A 26,381-nucleotide genomic window follows, 5' to 3' on the forward strand; every position below is an offset into this window, starting at 1 on the left:
AGTTCCTCCAGAGCATCCATCATTAGTCCCAGGTTCCTCAGAAATGCATCCAAACTCAATTGAACAGCTAGGCCCGAATACATAGATCTCTCACTTGATGTTCTGTTAACATCTTGACCTGCAGCTGTGAGATGACTGTGGAGTGCAGCATAAATCATCCAAATGGCTTTCACTGTTCAGAAAGATGAAGCCACCCACCTTACCCCTAAGACTCTACCCATTCTCCTAAGACACACACCTTACCCCTAAGACTCTACCGATTCTCCTAAGACACACACCTTACCCCTAAGACTCTACCGATTCTCCTAAGACACACACCTTACCCCTAAGACTCTACCGATTCTCCTAAGACACACACCTTACCCCTAAGACTCTACCGATTCTCCTAAGACACACACCTTACCCCTAAGACTCTACCGATTCTCCTAAGACACCAACCTCAGAAGCTGCAGCATCAAGTTCTCTAAGGTTCTTGGGTGACTGATGGTATAGGCAGTACAACTTGTCAAGGACAGCTGTGAAGTGGTTGGTCTCAGTGCATGTCTTCACAGCATCTGACACAGACAACTCCAACCTGTGGTTCAGACAGTGCCAACCAATGAGACCTGGGAACTTAGTTTGAAGTTGTGTGTACACTCCATTCTTTTTCCCCACCATTACGGCAGCTCCATCAGAGCAGAAACCCACCAGACATTCTTTTAGAAAATCATCATGAAGACCATGTTTTAAGAGGCATTTGAGTAAATCACCAGTGATTCCATCTGCTGTTGTACTTTCTAATTCAAGCAAATCTAAGAAGAACGTAAGAGGCTCAGAATCATGGACAGATGTTCTGAGGTACACAATGAGACACGATTTCTTACTGAATGAGGTGCTTTCATCCACAATAGCTGTGAGCTTTGGCTGAGTCTGTTTAATACTATTCAGTAATGCCTGTCTCATCTCTACAGATATGAAATGCACTATGTCTGCACATGTGACGTTGGAATGGAGTACACGGCCAACATTTGCACCATTCATCCTCTGTAGCTCTATTAGGTTAAGATGATCAGAGTAAGGCCTGTTGCCTTTTGCCAGGTAGTACGCTGTCCTAAAGACATTGTGAGTTGATGCTAAAATTTCACCTTGTGTTTTCAAAAAACTTGACCCAAGAGCTTGCTCACCTTGTTTTTTCAATGTTCATTTTTTTTTTTTCTTAAAGATTTCATTTGCTTCTCTGTACTACTGCCATATGGACCTACTCTGCAGTTTTGCCATTCACTGGAAAATGTGTATCTGAGTTTCCCTGTTCTGTCTGCCCCAAGTGATGATGCCGCACCGCATGTTTCACATCCCAATTTTTTATTTTTTGCCACAAGAAATGGGTAGTTTTTTTTTAAATAATCATATAGCCGTCTCTTCCAGCAGTCAGGGAAGTTGTCAGTTGCACCTACATGCTCATCCTCTGCACCTGTCCCTCCCTGTCCATCCTGAGCTCCTCTGCCCGGTCCATCCTCAGCTCCTCTGCCCTCAGTGTCCTCAGCTCCTCTGCCCTGTCCATCCTCACCTCCTCTGCCCTCAGTGTCCTCATCTCTGCCCTGTCCATCCTCAGCTCCTCTGCCCTCAGTGTCCTCATCTCTGCCCTGTCCATCCTCAGCTCCTCTGCCCTCAGTGTCCTCATCTCTGCCCTCAGTGTCCTCATCTCTGCCCTCAGTGTCCTCATCTCTGCCCTCAGTGTCCTCATCTCTGCCCTCAGTGTCCTCATCTCTGCCCTCAGTGTCCTCATCTCCTCTGCCCTCAGTGTCCTCATCTCTGCCCTGTCCATCCTCAGCTCCTCTGCCCTCAGTGTCCTCATCTCTGCCCTCAGTGTCCTCATCTCTGCCCTGTCCATCCTCAGCTCCTCTGCCCTCAGTGTCCTCATCTCTGCCCTCAGTGTCCTCATCTCTGCCCTCAGTGTCCTCATCTCTGCCCTGTCCATCCTCAGCTCCTCTGCCCTCAGTGTCCTCATCTCTGCCCTCAGTGTCCTCATCTCTGCCCTGTCCAGCCTCAGCTCCTCTGCCCTGTCCCGCCTCACCTCCTCTGCCCTCAGTGTCCTCATCTCTGCCCTGTCCATCCTCAGCTTCTGTGCCCTGTCCAGCCTCACCTCCTCTGCCCTCAGCTCCATCCTAATCCCTGTTCTGTTCAACTCTGCATTTTTAGTTTAGTGGAGGAAGAGACAGCACTTAAGACATGACAGACACACTATCAGGATGAAAAGATCTAGCAACAAATCACAGCTTGGTTACAGTGACTTCTGCACATGGGCCTAGCTTCATTATTTCAAAATGATGTCTTGGATAGCAGCTGCCCACCTTTTGAAGAACTCTGTAAGCTTCCTCCTTTTTGCTCCACTCATTTTTTACCTTTATCTCTGAAATGTTCACTTGTTGACTTTCACCCTAAGTTAAGAAGTAGATAGAATGTCTTTTAAAATGGTTCATATTATATAATGATGTAATCAAACGTTCTTTAAATAAAACACTTTTGAATGAATGAATGAATGAATGAATGAATGAAGCTATCTTTTTCTTAAAGGCTAGCCGATAGGCCACGTCACCATCATGTTAACGCGGGCTTTTAAATCTAACCTGCTGTGTAGCCTATATGCAAACATTAAATCACAGGACCTACTGTATTCACAAATAAATAGCCTAGGCAGTATTGCCAACATTGTGGTGTGCCAATCTGTACTCAATGATTCCAAAATTAGTATTTTCCCCAGTAAATTAGTATTTTTCCTTAAGTGAAATCTGTACTGCGTTAATGGGTGCAACGGGCAAAATGTTGATATGTACTTGTAAAAGAAACAATATTTTGGCATTCAGCCTACAAACGTAGACTCATAGACTTTAAGCTCACTTTGAGAGGGTCTCTCTTTTCTTAATCACGTGAATTTGGCTGTGTCATAGTGTATTTTGGCAAACTTTTCATATTATGGTGGAAGTATCTCATATTTTATAAGTTTCTGTACACAAAATGCAACCCTTATAAAATAAAATCAAGGTGACTTTCTCAGTCAGGGTCATGCCACTGGACTGGGTCTCAAAACCCATTGACAGCAGACTATTATTCCCCTGGACTTGGGTGCTGGCTGTTTTGTGTTTGATGGCAGACATGTGTGTCTTAACATCATAGAGTCCACTATGGGCAATGCTAAATGTGGACCGACATATAGTGCAAAAGGCATGACTGGTAGACACAGGACTTCAACTAATAGAAGTGTATTCCTTGGTATCTGGGAGAAAGTCTGATTCCTAGGAAATGGCTTCTTTTTTTTCAGCCATAATTTTAGATTGTAACGTTGCATGCTATATTCGATCACGTATAAAAAATGAGAAAGTGTTCGTCCACAAAAGATTGAGCTAAATGAAAAGACTCAGTAAGGCAAATTGAGCGAAGTAAGAAAGGAGCTCGATTACGTCAAGTGGAAAGTACTGCTAGACAACGCCCAGAAGAGCAGTGACAGCAGCGGTGCTCGTGTCAGTTTGTTGCCACGGGGATGACAACAAATGCGATCTGTTCCAACTTCAGTCTTTTGCCTGAGTCTTTTCATTTAGCTCACTCTTTTGACAGAAATATACCTTGATTCGACGGAAATTCTGCGTTGACCATTCGTATTTGTGTTTGAAAAATATATCGCTCGAGTCAAGAAAGTTTTATTCTTGATCAGTAGTTTAATATCCTTTGATTGGGGTACCATATTAAGCAGTAGTTGATTAAAAACAATCACAGAAACGTACCCAAATATGTTGGTGGTGGCCATTTGTAAACTAAAAGCAGATGCGACAAGTTAACTTTATCCATCAACGTCAAAAGTAAATACTCTTCCCGTGTCGCTGCAGCTATAATATCGACCAATCAGCTCAAGCGTATATCACGTCGGTCAAAACAAGAATGGCGCCCTCCGCGTTCGTAAGCAGGAAGCCAAATCATGACACATTTTTGCTTATTTCTTACCGCAAATATTCTATTCATTAAATAATATTGCAAGTTGACCCTAAATTCGTATGAATGAGTCATTATATTCGTATCGCCGTATTTCCACCACATTTTCGTATTAATACGGATCAATTCGTACGAGTTGGCATCACTGCCTAGGCAATGCACTGCAATTCATAGATACAAATAAGTTTGAAATTCATCCAGCTAGGAATGAGAAATGTGATTCGGAGATCGCATAGACTACTTGCTAAACCATTTAGAATTAGCAGCATTGTTCTTTTTAACTAGCGCTTGCGAGTTGACACACCAGTAGCAGGCTATCCCTGCATGTCTAAGGTTCATTTTTCCTGCTTAATGAAAATGCAAGCCCATATGTAATGATATTAGCCTATTGGTGATGATCGACCTCTTTCAAAATACCGTGCACCTTTAATTTTGTTTCTAATTTTGTTTTGACAGCCCCGGCCCAATTTAACCTCTGGATATATGTGTATATGTGTGAATGTCTACGTGTGTGTGTGTGTGTGTGACCTACAGAGTCGGGGTCTCTCTGGTGTTCCAGGAAGGAGGAGAACTCGACGAGGCGGAGCTTTGTGGTGCCGATGGAGCGGCCCTGCCAGGCTGGAGCGCTAGGGGGCGCTGTGGCTGACTCATAACCTGCACACACACACACACACACACACAGTTTATTACCTTCAAACATACTCATTAAGACCATTTAGCATTTGCAAATCAAAGAAAAAACATTCAGTTTCACACCCCCAGACACAAACACACACTCTTACACCAACAGACACGTAGGCACACACAGGCACACACCGACAGACACACTGCCACAGACCAACAGACACACAAACACACACTCTTACACCAACAGACACGTAGGCACACACAGGCACACACCGACAGACACACTGACACAGACCAACAGACACACACTCATACACAAACAGAAAAGTAGACACACACACACACACAAGACACACACACAGACACAGACCAACAGACACACAGACAGACACTCATACACCAACAGACACATAGGCACACACACGCACACAGACACACACACACACACACACAAGACACACACACAGAAGGCTTTCTGTCCACAGATCACGGTCAAACATGCGCAGCAAACTTACTGGAGATTGCCGTGGTTAACACAGGTTGGATGGGATACGCCTGCTGAACAAATGGCTTAATACTGAGAGAGAGAGAGAGAGCGAGAGAGGGAGAATATTTGCATCAGTGATGGAACCCATTGCCCTTGATGGCAGTGAAGTGTGGGGCTAGTAATTAGATAAATGGGAAACGCATCCAAATGAGACCTTGCATTTTGAGTTTAGCAAATACTCCCACAAACAATCCATGAAGGGCAGAATTAGGCCAATCAAATCATGGAAACACCAACGATTCGTTGTTCTACACTTTTTCCATTATTAAGACAGTTATAAAGCCTCACACACCAGCAATCTACACAATAAACACCTTAGCATTCTGCTAACACTGACACATGCTAACACCTTAGCCATCCTGCTCCACTAACACATGCTAACACCTTAGCCATCCTCCTCCACTAACACATGCTAGCCCCTTAGCCATCCTGCTCCTCTAACACATGCTAGCCCCTTAGCCATCCTGCTCCTCTAACACATGCTAGCCCCTTAGCCATCCTGCTCCACTAACACATGCTAGCCCCTTAGCCATCCTGCTCCACTGACACATGCTAACACCTTAGCCATACTGCTCCACTAACACATGCTAGCCCCTTAGCCACTCTAACACATGCTAGCCCCTTAGCCATCCTGCTCCACTAACACATGCTAGCCCCTTAGCCATCCTGCTCCACTGACACATGCTAACACTTCAGAGGCACAAGACCAGGTCCAAACTATAAATCATACTAATTTCCTCAAACTGAAAAGACAAACGGTCAGAATAAAATAACTAAAATCAAAGAATCAAATTTCAGAAAAATATTAAATACAGACTCAGTGAGGACCCTTTAGGAATAGAAACTGGCAGACACAAATTAAAAGACAGAGCTGCACTTCTTAGCGGAGCCCAACACATCGCAGTCAATCCGTAATTGCTACCATCGGAATCTGTATGTGTGTTTGTTCTGATTTCTCGTATCTGTCGATCTGTGTATATTGTTTGTTGGTGTGTAGTGTGTGTGTGTGTAGTAAGATACTCACTCTTGTGATGATCCTGCTTGGCCAGCGGAGATCATACCCTGCCAAAGCTAGAAAATAAGAAAAATAAATGACTGACTGACTGACTGACTGACTGACTTGACAGGCAGGCAGGCAGGCAGGCAGGCAGGCAGGCACGCACGCACACACACGCACGGCGTACCCAACAGTCGGGCCCGGCCAGCATTGGCCCGCCCACCATGATACTAGGCCCGCCCACCATGATACTAGGCCCGCCCAGTTCCAATGAATCATTTCATAAAATATGACTTTCATTATAGAGAACATAATTACAAACAACTTGGCCTTTGAAGTAAGTTAACCTGACAGGATTTTCTTGGGTTGAATCTCACCAACAGCCAATCATGTTCAATCAAGCTCACTAGTAAGCAAATATCAATCATTGGTGGTGGAAGAATTCAAAGCCACCAAGGCAAGAGCAGTCAGTACACTCCTCCTGTCCAAAGATGAGAAAGTTCGGCACGCTAACATCACCATCAAGTGCGGCAGGAAGTGGAAGCCCAAGGAAGCTGTGAAGGAAGCAGAAGTGCACTGGAAACATCAGGAGATGGTTGGGGTAGTCTGTCAAGGGCGGCGGGGTCTTGGAAATTACAACGCCAAGAGATGGAGTAAGGCCAGCGCCAAAGGTAGAAGAGAGCTAGTGGTGCAGAGAGTCCGAGAGACTGCTGAAGAACACTGCCGTGTGAAAGCGGTAGGGCTCGCCTGCCAGGGACAATGGATGCAGTGGGACCACGCACTCGAGCGGCCACTGTCCTGGAAGGAGCTCTGGGGCACTGACCAGGGCAAACTGAGCTTCCTCCTGCGTGCAGTAGCCGACCTCTTGCCTACTCCAACCAACCTAAAGATCTGGGGCAAGGAAGAAGATGCAGCCTGCAAGCAGTGTGGAGCAACCCTTTCCACACTGTCACACATCTTGACTGGGTGTCCTAAATCACTTAGAGAAGGTCGATACAGGTGGAGGCACAACAAGGTTCTTACGGAAATTGCCAACTGGGTGGAACAACAGAGGCTCAAAGCAAACAAACATCAGCTAACACCATCCAAGTCTGTCAATTTCCAAAGAGAAGGGGATACGATCCCCAGGGCAAGAACAACTGCCAAGAACCTACCCTTGTAACGGCAGACTCGTTAAGGTACCATCACATAATAAGGGAGACGACACAAAGTAGTTCAAATATAATAAGAATCATTTATTTGTACCAAAATCAATACTTAATCAAAATAGGGGTATGGAAATGTAATGTTCAATGTCGTGCATGAATGTAGTGAATGAAGGCATCAGTTTGTTAGGTAAATTAATAAGAAAGTGAGCGCTAAAGAAATAGAAAGGGGGACAGATTGAGAAAAGAGTCAAAGTGCCCATGTAAGAGAAGATATCGAAATAGTGCCTACAAGAACCGAAAAGTGCCTAATGAGAGAGAGAGAGAAAACCCCTTTTATAGCCCCACCCTAATACAGGTGCAGACAATAAAGCTATTAGGCTTAGGTCCTGCCTCTGCCCGTGCACTGGCAAGGCTGCAACCTGAAGGGGGCACAGGTGGACGTCACACCCTCCATTTTGCATCGAGCTTCCGACTGGGAGATGCAAGTGGATCTGAAGAAAAGATTTGTCTTTCCGGAGGAGGTGGCGGTAACCTCACTTCGACCAGACATGATTCTTCTTTCCAGGAGCACAAAGACCATCATAGTAGCCGAACACACAGTGCCCTGGGAGGGCAGGCTAGCCATCTCTCACCAAGTGAAGAAAGCGAAGTACCAAGATCTGATCGACGAGGCTCTCCTTAAAGGATGGCACGCAACTTTATTTCCAATTCCCAGCAACAGTGCGCTATTTCTTCCAGAGGGTTGGCTTGGAACCCAAGCATCTGAAGAAAGGCACTAGGGAGATAGCCATGGCAGCTGAAACCAGCTCAAGATGGCTGTGGCTGACTAGAGATCGCAATTGGAACCCTTCTGCTGGTGAAGGTTAATCTTCATTGCCCCACTCAGGCGAGGCGTACAGGCTAAGGGGCGAAACGCTGGTGACTGAGATGCCTGCTGAGGATGCAGAAGGGTTTTTCAACAAGGCGATTGCTCTGAACCTGTAACACCATATCGAAGCTCCTGCAGTTTTCTGCTTGTAGCAAAGCATCTTTGATGTTTACTTTACCTCATTGCAAATGTTGCAAACACACACACACACACAACACACAAACACAACACACAAACACAAACACAGACATACAAACACACACTCACCCCAGCAGCTGCAGGGAAGGATGGCCGTGGGATTCCTGGCAAGCCCAGTTTGTTATGGATGGCTGTCGCCGAGACGATCTGAGCGGAGGACATGGATGCCATACTCTGCAGGGCCTTATCCTTCACCGCCTGGTCCTGCCACACACACATACAGAGACACACACTGCTTAGAGAGGGACCGGAAAGTCAACACGTCTCACACACACACATTGCCTCATGCAACAGCAGCAAAAAAACAAAGGTGTTTCTTAGAAGTGTGTGTGTGTGTGTAAAGGTTTCCGCAGCAGCCTCAATACCAGTTACACAGCCTAAGAGCTCTGCCCAAGCCTGTGCATGGCTGTATGTATGTGTGTGTGTGTGTGTGTGTGTGTGTGTGTGTGTAAAGGTTTCCGCAGCAGCCTCAATACCAGTTACACAGCCTAAGAGCTCTGCCCAAGCCTGTGCATGGCTGTATGTGTGTGTGTGTGTGTGTGTGTGTGTGTGTGTGTGTGTGTGGACGAGTGTTTGTTTGTGTATATGTGCACGTGCGCATGTTTGTAGATGTACGTGTGTGTGTGTGTGTGTGTGTGTGTGTGTTTCTAGGTGTATGTGTGTGTGTATATGTGTGTCTGTATACGTGTGTGTATATGTGTGTCTGTATACATGTGTATATATGTGCTTGTGTGTGTGTGTGTGTGTGCGCATGTTTGTATATGTATATGTGCGTGCTTGCACGTGTGTGTGTGTGTGTGTGTGTGTGTGTGTGTGTGTGTGTATAGGTGTGTGTGTGCATGTGCGAAAGCGTAAGCAGTACAACAAAGCAAAGGCTACAGAAGTAGAGGAGAAGAGGAGGAGATGGAATAGAGGAGAGGAAAAGAATGGAGGAGAGAAGAGGAGGAGAGAGGATAGAGGAGAGGAGGAGCACAGAATGAGAAAGGATAGAGGAGAGGAAAAGAATGGAGGAGAGAAGAGGAGGAGATAGGATAGAGGATAGGATAGGGGAGAGGAGAGGAGAGGAGAAGAGGGGGAGAGCGGAGAGCCGAGGAGGAGGAAGTAGGATAGAGGAGAGGAGAGGAAGAGGATAGAGGAACGGAGAGGAGGGAGGAGAGCATAGAAGAGAGGAACATAGAGGAGCAGAAAAGAGAGGAGATGAGAGGAGAGGAGAGAAGAGGAGAGGAGAGAGGAGCAGCATGTAAGCAGCGCTGGTTCCAGCCGTGAGCTCTCAGCAGATGAGGCTCATGAGACACAGAGCAGTACTCACCATACTTGTCACCTAAACACAAACAAACAAACAAACAAACAAACAAACACACACATTATAAACAAACATGGCAGCAGTGTCACTCTCCCTTTCCGTCAGCATCACCAGCTGTCCAGTCAAACTGCGCTAAACAGCACTGCATTGTGGGTAAATGCAGAGACTCCCCACAAATGCAATGGTGAGGGAGATCTGTACTGCATGATCCCATACTGCCCCTTTTAGTGAACACACACACACACACACACACACACACACACACACACACACGAGATGGAAGGCAGCGAGGTGAGGGTGTGCAGGCATGGATTGATTGGTGAAGGAAGAGGTGGTTGTTTCTGATTGGGTGAGGGTGTGCAGGCATCGCTTTTGATTGGTGAAGGAAGAAGAGGTGGTTTCTGATTGGGTGAGGGTGCTAAAAAAACTAGTTTCTGATTGGGTGGGTTCTCATGGGGTTCTGACTAGACTGCATACCAAGTGCTGGTTTCTGATTGGCTGGTAAGGTGCTGGGGAGAAAAAAAACGTTTGGGCTGCAGGTGTTACGATGATTACCCACCATCACACACACACACACACACACACACACACACACAATAACAGACTGGAGTAATGACCCTCATTACACTAACAGAGGAGGAGAAAGGCAAAGAAGACAATATGAAGTGGACACAGACAGACAGACAGACAGACAGACAGACAGACAGACAGACAGACAAACACACACTCTCCCTCCCTCATTTCCTTTGAGTAGATGGAAACACCAAAACTGACTGGTGCCACACTGTCCTGCAATGACCACACACACAGACACACAGACACACACCAGTGGTGGACAGTAACGAAGTACATGTAATTCGTTACTGTACTTAAGTAACATTTCCATGTATCTGTACTTTACTCAAGTACATTTATTTGGTAAGACTTTATACTTTTACTTCACTACATTTAAAGCGAAAATTATTACTTTTCACTTCTTTACATTTACAGAAACACTCGTTCCTTTTTATTTTAATAAAATACCAAAAGGTCAAAGTGTATCGCGACTATAACCAATCAGCGGCAGCGCCCAGCGCGCGATTATCTGCTGAAGTTAATAACAGGTGTCGTCCTGATTGAAGAATTGCAAAGTCACGCTGGAGCTGGAAGCACAAGGTGGTGTACGTGCTTGTGGTCATTGAAAGTTCTTACTCCTAGAGATTATTAATATTATTTGTCAGGTAAATGGCTGAGGAGCTGACTGCAGCATCATCGGATGAAACAGAAGTTGGTGCCCATTCAACACCCCTGGCCTTATTTAGCCGAATTGTTTGAATTCATCGAAAAGAAAAAAGCGTCCTATTACTTCAAGTGTCGCCTCTGCATTAAGAACACTACGCTGTCGGCATTCTGGAACTCGCCATCAAATTTAAAAAAGCACATCGAGGTAATTTCGCCATTACATGACTACTACTAACAGAGTGGTTATAAATATGCCCCGGTTGATTATATTACATTGAAAAACATTACATAACAGGTGCTTTTATCCAAAGCAATATGCTAGCACCCAAATTATCTGTGGAGATGCTAAGTGCCAGTTTAATACAGCCTCCCTCACCAAACGTTAACGACGGGGACACAGTCGAATTCATGGTTGAGTTTTGTTATCGTCTTCATATACTGTATGGCCTCTTCAAAACTTAGGTAATGTTTTGGCAAATGTAATGTGTATGTTGAATGATTTCTGTTGTTTTTCTTGAGTTTAAACAGTTGTGAATGTGATTGGTATTTGTTATTTGTAAAAATGTGCTTTTTGTGTTGTTGCTTCAAAACCACTTGGTCTTACTTAAAGATAATATAGTTTTGAGTATTTTGGGTTTGATTAGGCAAATGTAAAGCATTGTTCACCTGTTCAAGTAGGGGTTTTGATGTGACAGTTAAAAAAAAAAATACTTTTACTTTTAATACTTAAGTATTTTTGAAGGCAGATACTTTTGTACTTCTACTCAAGTAAAAAAATGAGGTGAATACTTTACTTTTACTTGAGTAATATTCAATGCAATGTAACTGTACTTTTACTCAAGTACACAATTTGTTTACTTCGTCCACCACTGACACACACAGACACACACACACACACTGATCAAAATGCATTTATGAGATGTGTCATTTCACAGATAAATGGGCACCAAGAGATGATCGAAAAAGATCACATGAGAAAAGAGGAGAGTGATGGATATACAGATGGGGAGACATTAAAGTAGAGAGAGAGATAGGATGAGACACAGTGTGTGTGTGTTTGTTTGTTTGTGTGTGTGTTTGTTTGTTTGTGTGTGTGCTTGTGTCTTTATGTGTGTTCCCTACAGAGTCCCACAACAGCAGCAGACATTAAATTAGAGAGAGAGAGAGGATAAGACACAGTGCGTGTGTGTGTGTGTGTGTGTGTGTGTCTGTGTGTGTACATATGTAAGTGTGTACAGTGTTCCCCCTCCAAGTCAAATTCCCTGACTGAAAAGCTGAAGTTCCATGACCTATAATGACCTACATATAATGATATATATATATTGACCTATAATGACCTGATGATGTATAACACAGTAGCCTATAATGACCTATAACCTACAATATAATAACCTACATGTAAGTAAGGGACAGTGTTGTATAAAGTACTCAAAAGCCATACTTGGGTAAAAGTACAGATACGTTACTGGAAAATTACTCAAGTAAAAGTAAAATTCACCTTTTAGAATATTACTTAAGTAAAAGTATTAAAGTATCTGATCTTTACTGTACTTAAGTATCAAAAGTAATTTTCTGATATTAAATGTACTTAAGTATTGAAAGTAAAAGTAAAAAGTAAATGCTGTTAATAAAAAAGCAAAGGGTCAGAATTTTGAGAATAATTAAGTTTATTCAGACTAAATTGAGCAAACTTATAAACATGGGCTGATTTGAACCCCACACCCTACTCAATACATCGACAAAGACAAACACATAGGCTACTGTATGTCTGCAAATGAAGCTGCTTGCAGCTAGATATATCTAGATAGCGATCTACACTTTTGCTAGGTGGTAACTAACTATCTAGTTAAGATAAAATCCACAAACAGTTATGGTTAATGTCAACTGGTATTATTACCACTTCTAGTATATAACTAGTCTCTTCAACAAATGTGTTAATGTTAAAATCAAAATGTTGACGTCAAAATGTTGATGTTACCGTCTGGAATTGCATGCTGAGCTATTCCCTGATTGACACCTGTATGCTAGCGTTGATTGTTGTTGTATCCCCTTCGTTGTTGATCTTAATGTTTTTGATATGTTCTTCCACTGCATATTGCAGTCCATTTTGCCTTGATCTGGAGGATATCGCGGATATATTACTTCAAAAAGAATCACTGACAGATATAGCGCAGCTTGTCCTCGTAGTAGCCATGCTTTTGGGTACAGACCTCGGAGTTTTGTCTGACGTAGCAACGGTAACTAAGGGTGCTTTTGCAAACGGTAAAAATCGCATTAACGTGCGCTAGGACAGCTGATTCGCCAAACCTGCTTGGAGTCTGTTCTACCACAGTCCCCGACTTTGGTCTCATCACTCTCATGATTATTATTTTTTCTAAAGATGATTCGATTTTGTAACGAGTAACGAAGGTTTCAGGGGAAATGTATCGGAGTAAAAGTATCAGTTTTCTTTGCAAAATGTAGCGAAGTAAAAGTAAAAGTCATCAGAAATATAAGTAGTAAAGTAAAGTACAGATATCCGAAAAAACTACTTTAAAGTACAGTAACGAAGTATTTCTACTTCCTTACTATACAACACTGGTAAGGGATAATGTATAGTCCGGTGGTCATTTTCGAAAAATAAATTCTCTTATTATATAGTTACTTGCCAAAACGATAATCCTCCGAAATACCAATTTTTTATGATTTTGTTTCCGTTTCGTGATTTCCTCTCAGAAAAAAATGTTCTTAAAGATGTACAGTCATGATCACATACAGCTTGGCCCAGTCCCCTCTAATAGGCTGCATCTTGACTGACGTGATTGCACTTATTGCTATTGACGGGCAGGAAGGGGATCAATCGGTGATGAGAAATCAAGTAACCATAACAACCACTCATGCAATGTGGGAGAAGTGTGAAATACCCGGATACTGCATGGGAAACCTTTTTAATATTCCATGATATTCCAGAAATTTCATGTCCTGTGGGAACCCTGTGTGTGTGTGTGAGAGAGAGAGAGACTGAATGTACAGTGCCCTCCACAAATATTGGCACCCCTAGTGAATATGAGCAAAACAGTCCACGAAAAAATATGTCTTTGCTGTTTATCCTCTTGGTCTTTCACTCAAAATATTCACAAAAATCTTACCTTTTCATTTAAGTAAAATTATTGTAAGAAAAAAAACTGTTGACATTAAATAAATATTTTCCCCCAAAACATGTGTGCCACAATTATTGGCACCCCTAGAAAAATCTTGAAATAAAAATCTAACTGAAGTATAATTACAGTCATATTTTAAATTTTTAAGTTCACATGTTTGATAAGGAACTCCTAGAGGTCAACCATGACTTCCTGTTCCACTGGCGTACAAATATGAGGTAACACAGGCCAAATTTTATTAGTCATCCATCACTATGGGAAAGACCCGAGAACACAGTGACGATCTGCGACGGAAAGTTGCTGAGCTACACAAATTAAGAAATGGGCACAAGAAAATCTCTAAACAGTTGAAAATACCCATTTCCACTATCATGGAAATAATTAAGAAGTTTAAAGCGACAGGAGATGTAAGGAATCAGACTGGAAAAGGACCTGTCTGTAAATTGACCCCACGCACCGTGAGGAGGATGGTTCGACTGGCATAATAATCTCCAAGGATCACAGCTGGAGAATTGTAGAGGTTATTTGAGTCTTGGGGTCAGAAAGTCTCCAAAACTACAATCAGACATGCATGAGTACACCAAAGATGCGCATGGCCTTGAAAGAAGCAGGTTTCACCTTCAACAACTGTATTCAACATCACTACATCACCACAGGTTGTTTTGGAGGGTTGCCAGAAAAAAGCCTCTGCTGTCAATTAACAACAAACTAAAGCGCCTACAGTATGCCAAATGTAAGTCAGACTTTCAATGGGACCAAGTTATATGGTCAGATGAGACCAAAATAAAGCTTTTTGGCAACAAACATCAAAGGTGGGTTTGGCGTAGACAGAAAGAAACAGCCATACAGAAAAGCACCTCATACCCAATGTGAAGTATGGTGGCGGATCTTTGATGTTGTGGGGCTGTTTTTCTTCCAAAGGCCCTGGACATCTTGTTAGGATACATGGTATCATGGACTCCATCAAATACCAGCAGATATTAAATGAAAACCTAACAGCTCCCTCCAGTAAGCTATAAATGGGCCGTGGTTGGACCTTACAGCAGGACAATGATCCAAAGCACACCTCAAAATCAACACAAAAATGGTTCACCGACCGCAAAATAAAGGTTTTGCCATGGCCATCACAGTCCCCGACCTAAACCCCATAGAAAATCTGTGGGATGAGCTGAAGCCGAGTCTACAAACGTTGACCTCAGAATCTGAAGGATCTGGAGAGATACTGCAAGTAGGAATGGTCTCAGATCCCGTGCCATGTGTCACAAACCTCATCACGCATTAAAGGAGAAGACTCAGAGCTGTTATCTTGGCAAAGGCAGGCTGCACAAAACATTAAATTAAGGGGTGCCAATAATTGTGGAAAAATATTTATTTAATATCAACAGTTTTTTTTTTCTTTCAATAATTTTACTTCAATGAAAAGGTAAGATTTTTGTGAATATTTTGAGTGAAAGACTAAGAGGATAAACAGCAAAGACATATATTTTCATAGCCGGTTTTGCTCATATTCACTAGGGGTGCCAATATTTGTGGAGGGCACTGTATGTCTGTTTTCTTGTGTGTCTGCGTACCCTGTTCACCCTCTACACCTCCGACTTCCGCTTCAAATCGAGTATGTGATATTACTTTACTCCTCCATTGTCAGCTTCATCACGGACGACAACTAGGTGGAGTACATAGCTCTGGTGGAGAGCTTTGTAGGGTGGTGTGACACCAACCACTTCCAGCTCAACATCGGAAAGACCAAGGAGCTGGTGGTGGACTACTGGCGGAGTAAAAAGAGGCCCCTAACTCCTTACTGGATAATCTGGAGGCGGTTGCAGAGGACAGAACGAGGAGGAAGCTGGACTATTTATTTATTTTATTTACCTTGTTGCTATTACGCCTGCAGTGGATTATTAAAAGTGTATCTATCTATCTATGAGTGTGTCCATGTGTGTGTCTTCTTGTGTGTCTCTGTACATAAGTGAGTGTGTGTGTGTGTGTGTGTGTGTTTGTGTGAGAGAGAGAGAGACTGTATGTATGTATGTATGTTTGTTGTCTTGTGTGTCTGCGTACTTAAGTGTGTGTGTATGTGAAGTGTGCCCTTCTATCTGCTGTTCTCTGCACTCCAGCTCTCAGCCAATCACCAACAGCCAAGAGCATCTTGCAATCATGCAGCAGCTCCCCCAACTCGTGCACACACACACACACACACACATTCACCAAAACAAAACACACACACACACACATACACCGTGTAAAGAGAGACAGCTGTGGACAGGTGAGTTGGGGAGGGGGGTTGGATTAAGGATGCTAAACACACATGCAAAGACATGGGGGGGGGGTAGAGCAAGAATGGGGGTGGGGACGAGCCGTAACTATGAGGAGATGCAGACGCATAGCAACAACAGGCCCAGAAGCAGAGAAGCGCATACCTTGAGCTTGGAGTGAAACTCGCGAGATTTCCGCCGGGCAAGCACCTGAATGTGACTAGACACCTGGGGACGGGGAGAGAGAGGGACAGCCTGTAACCATGGAGATGAAAGACCCGAGGCGAGGGGCGGGCGGAACCTACCTTGATGGCTGCCTGGATCTCTCGCACTTTCTTTCTTGCTAAAACCTGGATGTGACTAGACACCTCCATCCCCATAGGGACGCAAAACAACAGCATTACTTTACAGCAATAACCACACACACACACACACACACACACACACACACACACACACACACACACACACGAAGAACTTGGTGATACCCAAGTTGACTCAGCATTTCACAAGCTTTGACTACAGGGTCAGTATACAAAGCACAAAAGCACAGGTGTGTGTGTGTGTGTGTGTGTGTGTGTGTGTGTGTGTGTGTGTGTGTGTGTGTGTGTGTGTGTGTGGGGGGGGGGGGGTTGGGGGGGGGGGGGGGTGGTGGAGGTATGTTTTTACCCCAGCACTTCTGTCAGATAATGCACCACTTCTCCCAGAAAATTGTTGGTATTCACATGTTTATTTCTATTGTTTGCATTGGAACAACACAAAAAAGCAGAGAAGAAAATCAAAATCTCCCAAAATGGACTGGACAATCAAAATTGTAAGAGAGCAAGCATGTAATGCTCCTTTAATCTGTGTTTAAACGCACCTGTGGCAAGTCACAGGTGCTGGCGATTCAGAAATCACACTTTCAACCGGTGAAAATGGCAATAAGTGGACTTAACCTGTGTGTTGTGTGTCTGTGTATGCCACACTGAGCATGGAGAAAAGAAAAGATTTGAGAACAGAAATTGCGGAAAAGAATGGGCAATCTAAAGGCTACAAGTCCATCTCCAGAGTTTTTAATGTTCCTGTGTTCACTGTGCGCAATGTCATCAAGGTTACAGCCGATGGCATTGTCGCAAAATCATTTTGGGATAACGTCCTGTGGACAGATCAAAGTAGAGCTTTTTGGTAAAGCAGTTTACAGAAAAAACTAAATGAGGCCTTCAAAGAAAAGAACATGGTCCCTACAGACAAACATGGTGGAGGTTCAGATGTTTTGGGGTTGCTTTGCTGCTTCTGGCACTGGATGCCTTGACTGTGTGCATGGCATCATGAATTCTGAAAACTACCAAAGATTTTTGGGGCGTAATGTAGGGCCCAGCGTAAGAAAGCTGGGTCTCCGTCAGAGGACATGGGTCTTCCAGCAGGACAATGACCCAAAGCACACTTTAACAAGCACCCAGAAATGGTTTAAGACAAAGTGCCGGAGTTCTAAAGTGGCCAGCAATGAGTTCAGATCTAAATCCCATAGAACACCTGTTGCACAATCTCAAAACAGCGGTTGGGAGAAGGCAACCTTCAAATGCGCGTGACCTGGAACAGTTTGCAAAAGAAGACGGGTCCAAAATTCCAGTAGAGAAGATACTCATTCATGGTTACAGGAAGCGGTTGATTTCAGTTCTTTTTTACAAAGGGTGTGCTACCAAATATTGAAGTTGAGGGTGCCAATCACTTTGGAGTTTTGTGTGGAATCATGTCAGATTTGGCCTTTTTTCTCTGCTTTTTTTGTGTTGTACCAATGCAAACAAAAGTAATAAACATGTGAATACCAAAGCATTTGTAATTGCAACAATAATCTGACAGAAGTGTAAGGGTGCCAATATGTTTGTCCTTGACTGTGTTTTATGAGTTGTGTGTGTGTTTTCAAGACACAGATTCTTCACACAGGAGCTGCGTCAACTCCCATCAAACACATCACACCACACACACACACACACACACACACTATCCATTAAGAGGTCAGCTAAAAGTCCAAGAAAAGGAGTGCATATGTAACATTGATACATTGGGCTTTAGACTGGCAGCGAACACACTCTCACACTCTCTCTCTCTCTCACACACACACACACACACACACACACACACACACACACACACACACACACACACACACACACTTTGTGCCTTACCTGTTTTCTTGTCCTCGTCTTGCCAGTTCTTAGTTTGATGTATCTGGCTATCAGCTCATTCCGCCCTGGAAGAGAGAGCAGAACCACATGAAGCCCAAACACACTTACACACACAGGTGTATGCACACACACAGGTCCACGTGAAGCAAAACACACTGAAACACACACACACACACACACACACACACACACACACACACACACACACACACACCTGGTTCAAAATTGTTCTGGCATCCGTATGTGTGAGTGGTTTGAATAAAATCAATTAAAACATTCAAGCCTCTGACCTCAGGGTTATCAAGACAAACCCACTGACACACACACACACACGCACAGACTAGGGCTAATCTTGTTTAATCTTGAGCTGTTTAAAAGACCCAGAGGAAACAAAGACAGACACTCACAATGTTACTGGGAAGAGTGGCTGACTAAATATATTTAGTACACACACACACACACACACACACAATGTAAGCACATAATATGTGTGACAGAGACCAGAGATGAGGAAAAATAACTCACACACACACACACACTCTCAAACATACACACAAAAAAACTCTCATACACACACAGACACAAACTCTCATACACATACACACACACACACACAAACAAACACACACACACACACACACACTCTCATACACACACACAAACTCTCATACCCACACACAAACTCTCATACCCACACACACAAACTCTTATACACACAACCACAAACTCTCATACACACACAGACACACACACACACACACACTCTCATACACACACACACACTCACTCTCTCGTACACACACACGACACAAACTATCATACACACACACACACACTCTCATACACAAACACACTCTCATACACACACACACAGTCTCATAAACACACACACAAACTCTCATACACTCATACACACATACACACACTGTGGCATCACGGTGGGCCAGCTTGTAGTGGGGTGTGGCATTTTCCTGGAGGACTGGCTGCCACACCACAAGATGGCCGCCAGTCAAACTACATCCCCCACAATGCAGCAGAACTTCACCAGGTGTAGGTGCTTCAGGCACCTAGTTGATGAAGGAGCCTTTAAAACAGGTGGTGCCTGTTGTGTGGGAGAGGGCCACGAGAGAGAACAGAGAGCACAAACGTGCGTTTGAAGTATGTGTTGAAACGCTTACGGAAGCGCGTACGAAGCCACAACCGGAAGGGGGAAGGATAGCCCCAAGCCGGAAACCGCCTTGACAGACCCACTGGAAACCGACCGACAAGGAAAGTAAATTGGAGTTTATGTTAATTTAAAAACCCTGAAGGAAAAGGGACAAAGAATTAAAAACCTTCTTTTAATTGCCAATTGACCCTTCCGCGACCACTCCCCAAAACGGTAACTGATCAATCATAGCATAGCAACGGTTACTAAGCTCGGGACCTCAGTCAAGCGAGCCATTTTGATGAATGGAAGTCAATGAGAGAGACGTCTGCTCGAGAAGAGAAAATGAAACGTTGCGCTTATGGAGTGTGTAATTCTGACAGCCGATATCCAAAAAGGCTGGAGGGAGGGGTAACATTTTATCCCTTCCCGAAACCCAAGACCCAGAGAGAGAAATGCCTGCTGTGGATTAAAAAGTGTTGACGACCCCCCCCCCCCCCCCCCCCATCAGCTGAATGTCAGCAACATAAACAGAAGCACCTACATTTGTTCCAAGAAGCTATGCCGCTCAAATCTGCCCACTGCATCGAAAACGTGAGAAAACCCTTGCTTAAAATACGATTCAGTTTTACCACCTTACATGTTTGCGTAGCGGCGACTGTGTAGATAATAGAACAAATAAACATAGCTGGAATGAACCTGTTAGCCTTAGCATTTGTCTGTGTACAAACACGGCATGTAATGTCGTGGTTGTAGCCTATATAAGCATATTGCAGACCCTTTTGCCTGCTTCGATCTGAGATCTTGCCGTTTTTTTCAAAAAATGCTTGTGATTTCTTTTGGTAGAGCTGAAATTGACACGGTTGAAAACATGTTGCCACGCCATTCATACCAATGCTGAGAACCTGGGAAACGTGAATGCTTGACTGATATAGCAACCGTTGCTTAGGGGGGCGGAGTTTGCGGAAGGGTCCATTGTGACTGATTCCTCAGTTTACTGCACTGCCCACCCTGCAACCTGTTAACACAAACACACACACACACAAACACTCTCATACACACACAAACTCTCTCACACACACACACACACACACACACACACACACACACACACACACACACACACAAAATCAACAGAGCCTGCTCCCTCCTTCAATTCTGAGAGCTTTGCATCACACACTCATTCTCTCTTCTTTCTCTCTCTCTCTCACACACACACACACACACACACACAAAATCAACAGAGCCTGCTCCCTCCTTCAATTCTGAGAGCTTTGCATCACACACTCATTCTCTCTTCTTTCTCTCTCTCTCTCACACACACACACACACACACACACAAAATCAACAGAGCCTGCTCCCTCCTTCAATTCTGAGAGCTTTGCATCACACACTCATTCTCTCTTCTCTCTCTCTCTCTCTCTCTCTCTCACACACACACACACACACACACAATTACAATGCCCTCATTCATGAGGTCGAGTTGTTCTCTCATGACAGATCCACTTCACCATTATGCATTAGAAACAGTAAGAGAGAAAGAGGTCAGAGAGAGAAACAGAGGGAGAAAAAGAAACAGAGGGAGAGAGAGAAACAGAGGGAGAGATAGAGAAACAGAGGGAGAGAGAGAAACAGAGGGAGAGAGAGAGAAACAGATGGAAAAGGACAAACAGAGGGAGAGAGAGAAACAGAGGGAAAAGGACAAACAGAGGGAGAGAGAGAAACAGAGGGAAAAGGACAAACAGAGGGAAAAGGAGAAACAGAGGGAGAGAGAGAAACAGAGGGGGAGAGAGAGAAACAGAGGGGGAGAGAGAGAAACAGAGGGAGAAAAGGACAAACAGAGGGAGAGAGAGAAACAGATGGAAAAGGAGAAACAGAGGGAGAGATAGAAACAGAGGGAGAGAGAGAGAAACAGAGGGAGAGAGAGAGAAACAGAGGGAGAAAAGGAAACATAGGGAGAAAAGGAAACAGAGGGAGAAAAAAAAACAGAGGGAGAGAGAGAGAGAAACAGAGAGTAGAGAGAGATCAGAACCCCCCCCCCCCACACACACACACACACACACACTAACACCCTACTTACATCTCAGGACCAGAACAGAAAGGCACCTGAAATCAGGATAAACCAAATTGAAAAAACAATTAAGCAAAATTACATAACCCATTGGAAAACGCAAAAAAAAAATACAAGGTTAAATGCAACTAGAATGCGTTTCGTGAACGAACTGCGAGAGTGTGCTTGCTCTGTTGCGGCCATCAAGCACAAGCAACTGCAGTGGCCTAGTGTGCATATGTTGTTGAGGGGCCTCACAGACTGATATCTGAGAACAAAATCTGTATAGTACTGTGTTTTCTGTGTTCAGTACAACGTTGAATGCAGGTTGTAGGATGAATCTGCCAGCCTTCCGCAGTGACACTGAATACACCTTTTTGTTTTCAACCAATATATTTTAGCAAGCAACCAAGCTCAACCATTATATTTTGGCTCCACTGACGTTTAGACATATGAGGGTACTATACCTCACTCTCCTCCCCCCCCCCTAAACCTGGCTTGACTGCCACACACCCTCCTCCAGCCACTGAACATTTGAACCATGTTGCCTTTTTAATACTGAATCCACTTTACTCCATTACCTGTATTGATTTTACTTTTCTACCTCATTCACTTGATTTCACTTGTTACCACCAGTTTACTTTCACCTGCACTTTATATACTTATCATACCTCACTCTTACCTCAATTGCTGCTATTCAATTCTGTTTATACTACAAATCTGTGTCATATTTAACTCTTATTGTACATATCATATTTATTCACTTGGTAGTGTCCACACTACATTTGCACATACTCTGCACTTTTATTGTTATTTTGCACTTACTGGTTAGATGCTGAACTGCATTTCGTTGTGTCAGTACTTGTACTCTGTACAATGACAATAAAGTTGAATCTAATCTAATCTAATCTTTCGATAGCTTGTATAATTTAGCTAACGTTAGCTACCTCATAGTTAGCTAACGTTAGCTAGCTAAAAGTTTACCGAGGTTAACGATTTGCCCAAATAGACAAGGCTATTCCAACCAGTCACATATTCATTTACAGCCGCGGAAAAAATTAAGAGACCACTTCAAAATTATCAGTTTCTCTGGTTTTACTATTTATTGGTATGTGTTAAAGTAAAATGTACATTTTAGTTTTATTCTATAACCTACTGGCAACATTCCTACCAAATTTCAAATAAGAATATTGTCATTTAGATAATTTATTTGCAGAAAAATGACAATTGGTCAAAATAGCAAAAAAGATGCAGTGTCTTCAGATCTCGAATAATGCAAAGAAAACAAGCTCATATTCATTTTTAAACTACACAATACTAATGCTTTAACTTAGGAAGAGTTCAGAAATCAATATTCGGTGGAATAACCTTGATTTAAAATCACAACTTTCATGTGTCTTGGCATGCTCTCAACCAGTCTTTCACATTGCCGTTGGGTGACTTTATGCTGCTCCTGGCGCAAGAATTCAAGCAGCTCGGCTTCTTTTCATGGCTTGTGACCATCCATCTTCCTCTTGATCACATTTCAGAGTTTTTTTTATGGGATTCAGGTCTCGAAATTGGGCTGGCCATGACAGGGTCCTGATCTGGTGATACTCCATCCACACCTTTACTGGCCTGGCTGTGTGGCACGGAGCATTGCCCTGCTGGAAAAAACACTTCTCAGAGTTGGGGAACATTGTCAGAGCAAAAGGAAGCAAGTTTTTCTTCCGGGACAACGTTGTACTTTGCCTGGCTGAGGTTTGTAAAAGACCATAAGGATTGAACCAAAGCCGACTGGAGGGTCTCCTAGTTCGTCTTCTCTGATGAGTCCAATTTCACAGTAGGTGCAAGACTCTGTGGCTTGTAGGCCTCTCCAGGTCTCCGTCTAACCATCAGACGACCATGTGTTGGGCAAAGCTGAAAATTGGACTCATCAGAGAAGACAAACTAGGAGACCCTCCAGTCCGCTTTGGTTCAATCCGTCGGGCTACGATAGATACCCACACAGCAGGAGACTCAAACGCGGATCCGCATTCGAATCGCCAAACCCGCGTGACTGTCACATTCGTTTTGATGCCGTAGGACGGATCAGCGCCGCCTCCGGCCGGCGAAGTAAATGCTGCTATCGAACAGCAGCTCCTGAGCGGACCCACATCTGATCCGGGGGCCGGACGCGCCTTTGAGGACCGTTTTGGCTCCGCCAAGAGGATCAGGATCGGATCCACGAACGCGGACGCGCCTTAACGGCTGTAACGGCCGTGGCTACATATCAGAGCCCATATCAGTGGAATTTTTATTTGCCGCCTCTCATTGCTTCCAGATTTTCTTGGAAGTAGCCTATACCATTGAGCTGAGCCCTCTTAAGTAAGTGTATTGATTTATTGATATATTGCGAGATTCACAGTAAACATTTTCCTTTGTGTTTTTTTTAATCATCATGTATATTAATGCTGTGTAAATAATATTGTTTGATATTGTATCATACCATTTATGCATCAGACTATTTGCTGATGTGATGATCATGTGAGGCTGAAGCTATTTGATTTAAAATGGGATAGCAATTTCGGCAGAATATGTTATGGTAGAGTGATTAAAAAAAACACATTGTTATTAGGTCTGGTCTGTTTTAATGAGTTACTCATATGTAGCCTATGGTAGCGGCATGTAGCTGCTAGGTGCGATTGCAACATTTTGCAAGTTATTGCTAGTGAATGTGTTAATGTTCACGTTTGCAATGCAAACTATACATCAAGCTGATAATTTCGCTTGTACTGGTTTTTCGGTCAATAAAGTAGGGTGAATATTAGTCTATGAGCTTGTATGCTATGGTAGTAGTAGTTAGGCTACAATTTTAGCGTATTCACTCGAGGGAATTAGCATTATAATCTAGATGCATCTGGCGGCGATTTAATGCGCCCCGCATTGCGTGTCTTTCAAGCGAGATGGACAGCAGATTACTTAGGGGCCGATCACACAGGAGGGTCCAGGGTCTACACTTATACATTATTATTGTGGTGGTGACTTGTTTAATTCGTTGCATATTATACATTAGTTTTAGTTTACTATTGTCACATGGTATAGGATAAGCCTGTGGCTAGTTAACTTGGGGGCTAAGAGGTTGGTAATGACTAGCATTGTAATGTATTGTAATGTATTGATATTTATGTATGCTATTGTTATTTATTGTAGGTTAGGATTCTCAGTGCCTTGTCAACTGCTGTCTTCCAGGTGTGTCATTGTTTCGTTTATATTCCTATTTGTTTGTACACTCATTTTGTTTAGTTAGCTTGTCATGCTAGGTTTCGCTAGCATTTATGGTATGGTTTTGGTGTGGGGCTAGGCTACTCCCCTAGCCTTGTGTAACGGAAGTTCGCGAGTTTTCGTGAAGGACTTTTTGAGGGCAGACTGTTAAGTTTTTATTTGCTGTTCGTGGCTTGTGTGGTTGTATGCCCTGTCTCTTAATTCTAAGGAAGAGGGTAGGATTCTCACTGCCTTGTCAACTGCTGTCTTCCAGAACAATACATATTCAAAACAGAGTCGTGTGTCCGCTTGCCAGCACAACACAACGCAGAGTGAACAAGCCACCGGTTACACTTGGGACAGGACCCGCCTAATGTGTTGTAACCATGTGAGTTATCTAGTGTAGTGTTGATTTGGGAATGTTTTATGTGTAAGTCGTCTTTTTTTGTTTTCATAAACATACAATCTGTCTGTTTGATTACAGGTGCAGTCAGAAAAAACGCTCTGACACGGTCCGCTACGGAGGCTGAGGTCACGCGACACATTATAAGGTGGTTCAATCTGACTGGGGATCGGGCTACGAGAAGACGTGCCGTGCCGTCCGCACTTGAGTCCCCACACACGGAATAGCCTATTAAATCGAATCGCCTGACTAAATCAACTGTTGAATAAACTTTTTTATTGCACTTCTCGTCATTCATCAGTTATTCATTTTATGATAGTTAAGCTGTGCTTATGGACAGATATAATGCAAATTGTAGAAACAGGGCAAAGTAGAATAAGGAGACAACTTAGACTGTTTGTGGCGCAGCATTTCATTGAAGTTGAATAGGCAAGCTATTTGATGTCTGCAACGTCCTAGGCCTATTATTATTATTATTACTATTATTATTATTATTATTATTATTATTATTATTATTATTATATAGCACTAAATATAGGCTATTTCGATGCTGTTTGAAGATGAGGGTATAATATAAACAAATATTCCTACTTTCATTATCTACATTAGGCTACAGGGTTCTCTAGGAATAGGTTTTGACATAATCTCACAATGAATGTAGGCTAGGCTACTAAACAAAAGAATATGTACAATATACCTCCACCTCCGCGGAGGTAATAAGGTGTTAAGCGCGGATGCGGATCGGATTCAGTGCAGTGCCACGACTGGTCCGCGAGGTATGCACGGATGCGGACCGGATACAGTGCGGAGCCAAGGCGGGTCCGCGAGGTATGCACGGATGCGGACCGAATTCAGTGCGGAGCCACGGCGGGTCCTCGAGGTAAGCACGGATGCGGACCGGATACAGTGCGGAGCCAATGCGGGCTCCACTACCGCCTCCGTACCGGATCTGTTAGACTGTGCAAGTGGACCCCGATACGGGTCTGTTTCGCGGGTCCGTTGCGGAACCCGCGACACCTCCGCGGCGGATCCGCTGCGGTGTCCTTTTGCTGTGTGGGTATAAGATAGCCAGTGACTTCAGGCGAACTCGCTCCCTCCGTGGTGGACACCATAAGCAGTAAAGAGTT

General features: G+C 43.7%; 1 protein-coding gene across 1 annotated transcript in view; it reads right to left on the reverse strand.

Moving 5' to 3' along the window:
• The window catches only part of LOC308378873 (transcriptional enhancer factor TEF-1-like), an 83,720-nt gene that overhangs the window by 8,065 nt on the left and 49,274 nt on the right, over positions 1 to 26,381 (reverse strand). The window contains exons 3-9 of the mRNA XM_080855882.1: positions 18,433 to 18,497; positions 16,570 to 16,632; positions 16,430 to 16,492; positions 8,418 to 8,552; positions 6,162 to 6,208; positions 5,106 to 5,167; positions 4,496 to 4,617 (exon numbers count right to left, since the gene is read on the reverse strand). Coding sequence (XP_080712008.1) covers positions 4,496 to 4,617; positions 5,106 to 5,167; positions 6,162 to 6,208; positions 8,418 to 8,552; positions 16,430 to 16,492; positions 16,570 to 16,632; positions 18,433 to 18,497 — 557 coding nt within the window. The remainder of the gene's footprint in view (positions 1 to 4,495; positions 4,618 to 5,105; positions 5,168 to 6,161; positions 6,209 to 8,417; positions 8,553 to 16,429; positions 16,493 to 16,569; positions 16,633 to 18,432; positions 18,498 to 26,381) is intronic.

The sequence above is a fragment of the Sprattus sprattus genome (genome assembly GCF_963457725.1).
Source record: "Sprattus sprattus genome assembly, chromosome: 18".
Classification (NCBI taxonomy): domain Eukaryota; kingdom Metazoa; phylum Chordata; class Actinopteri; order Clupeiformes; family Clupeidae; genus Sprattus; species Sprattus sprattus.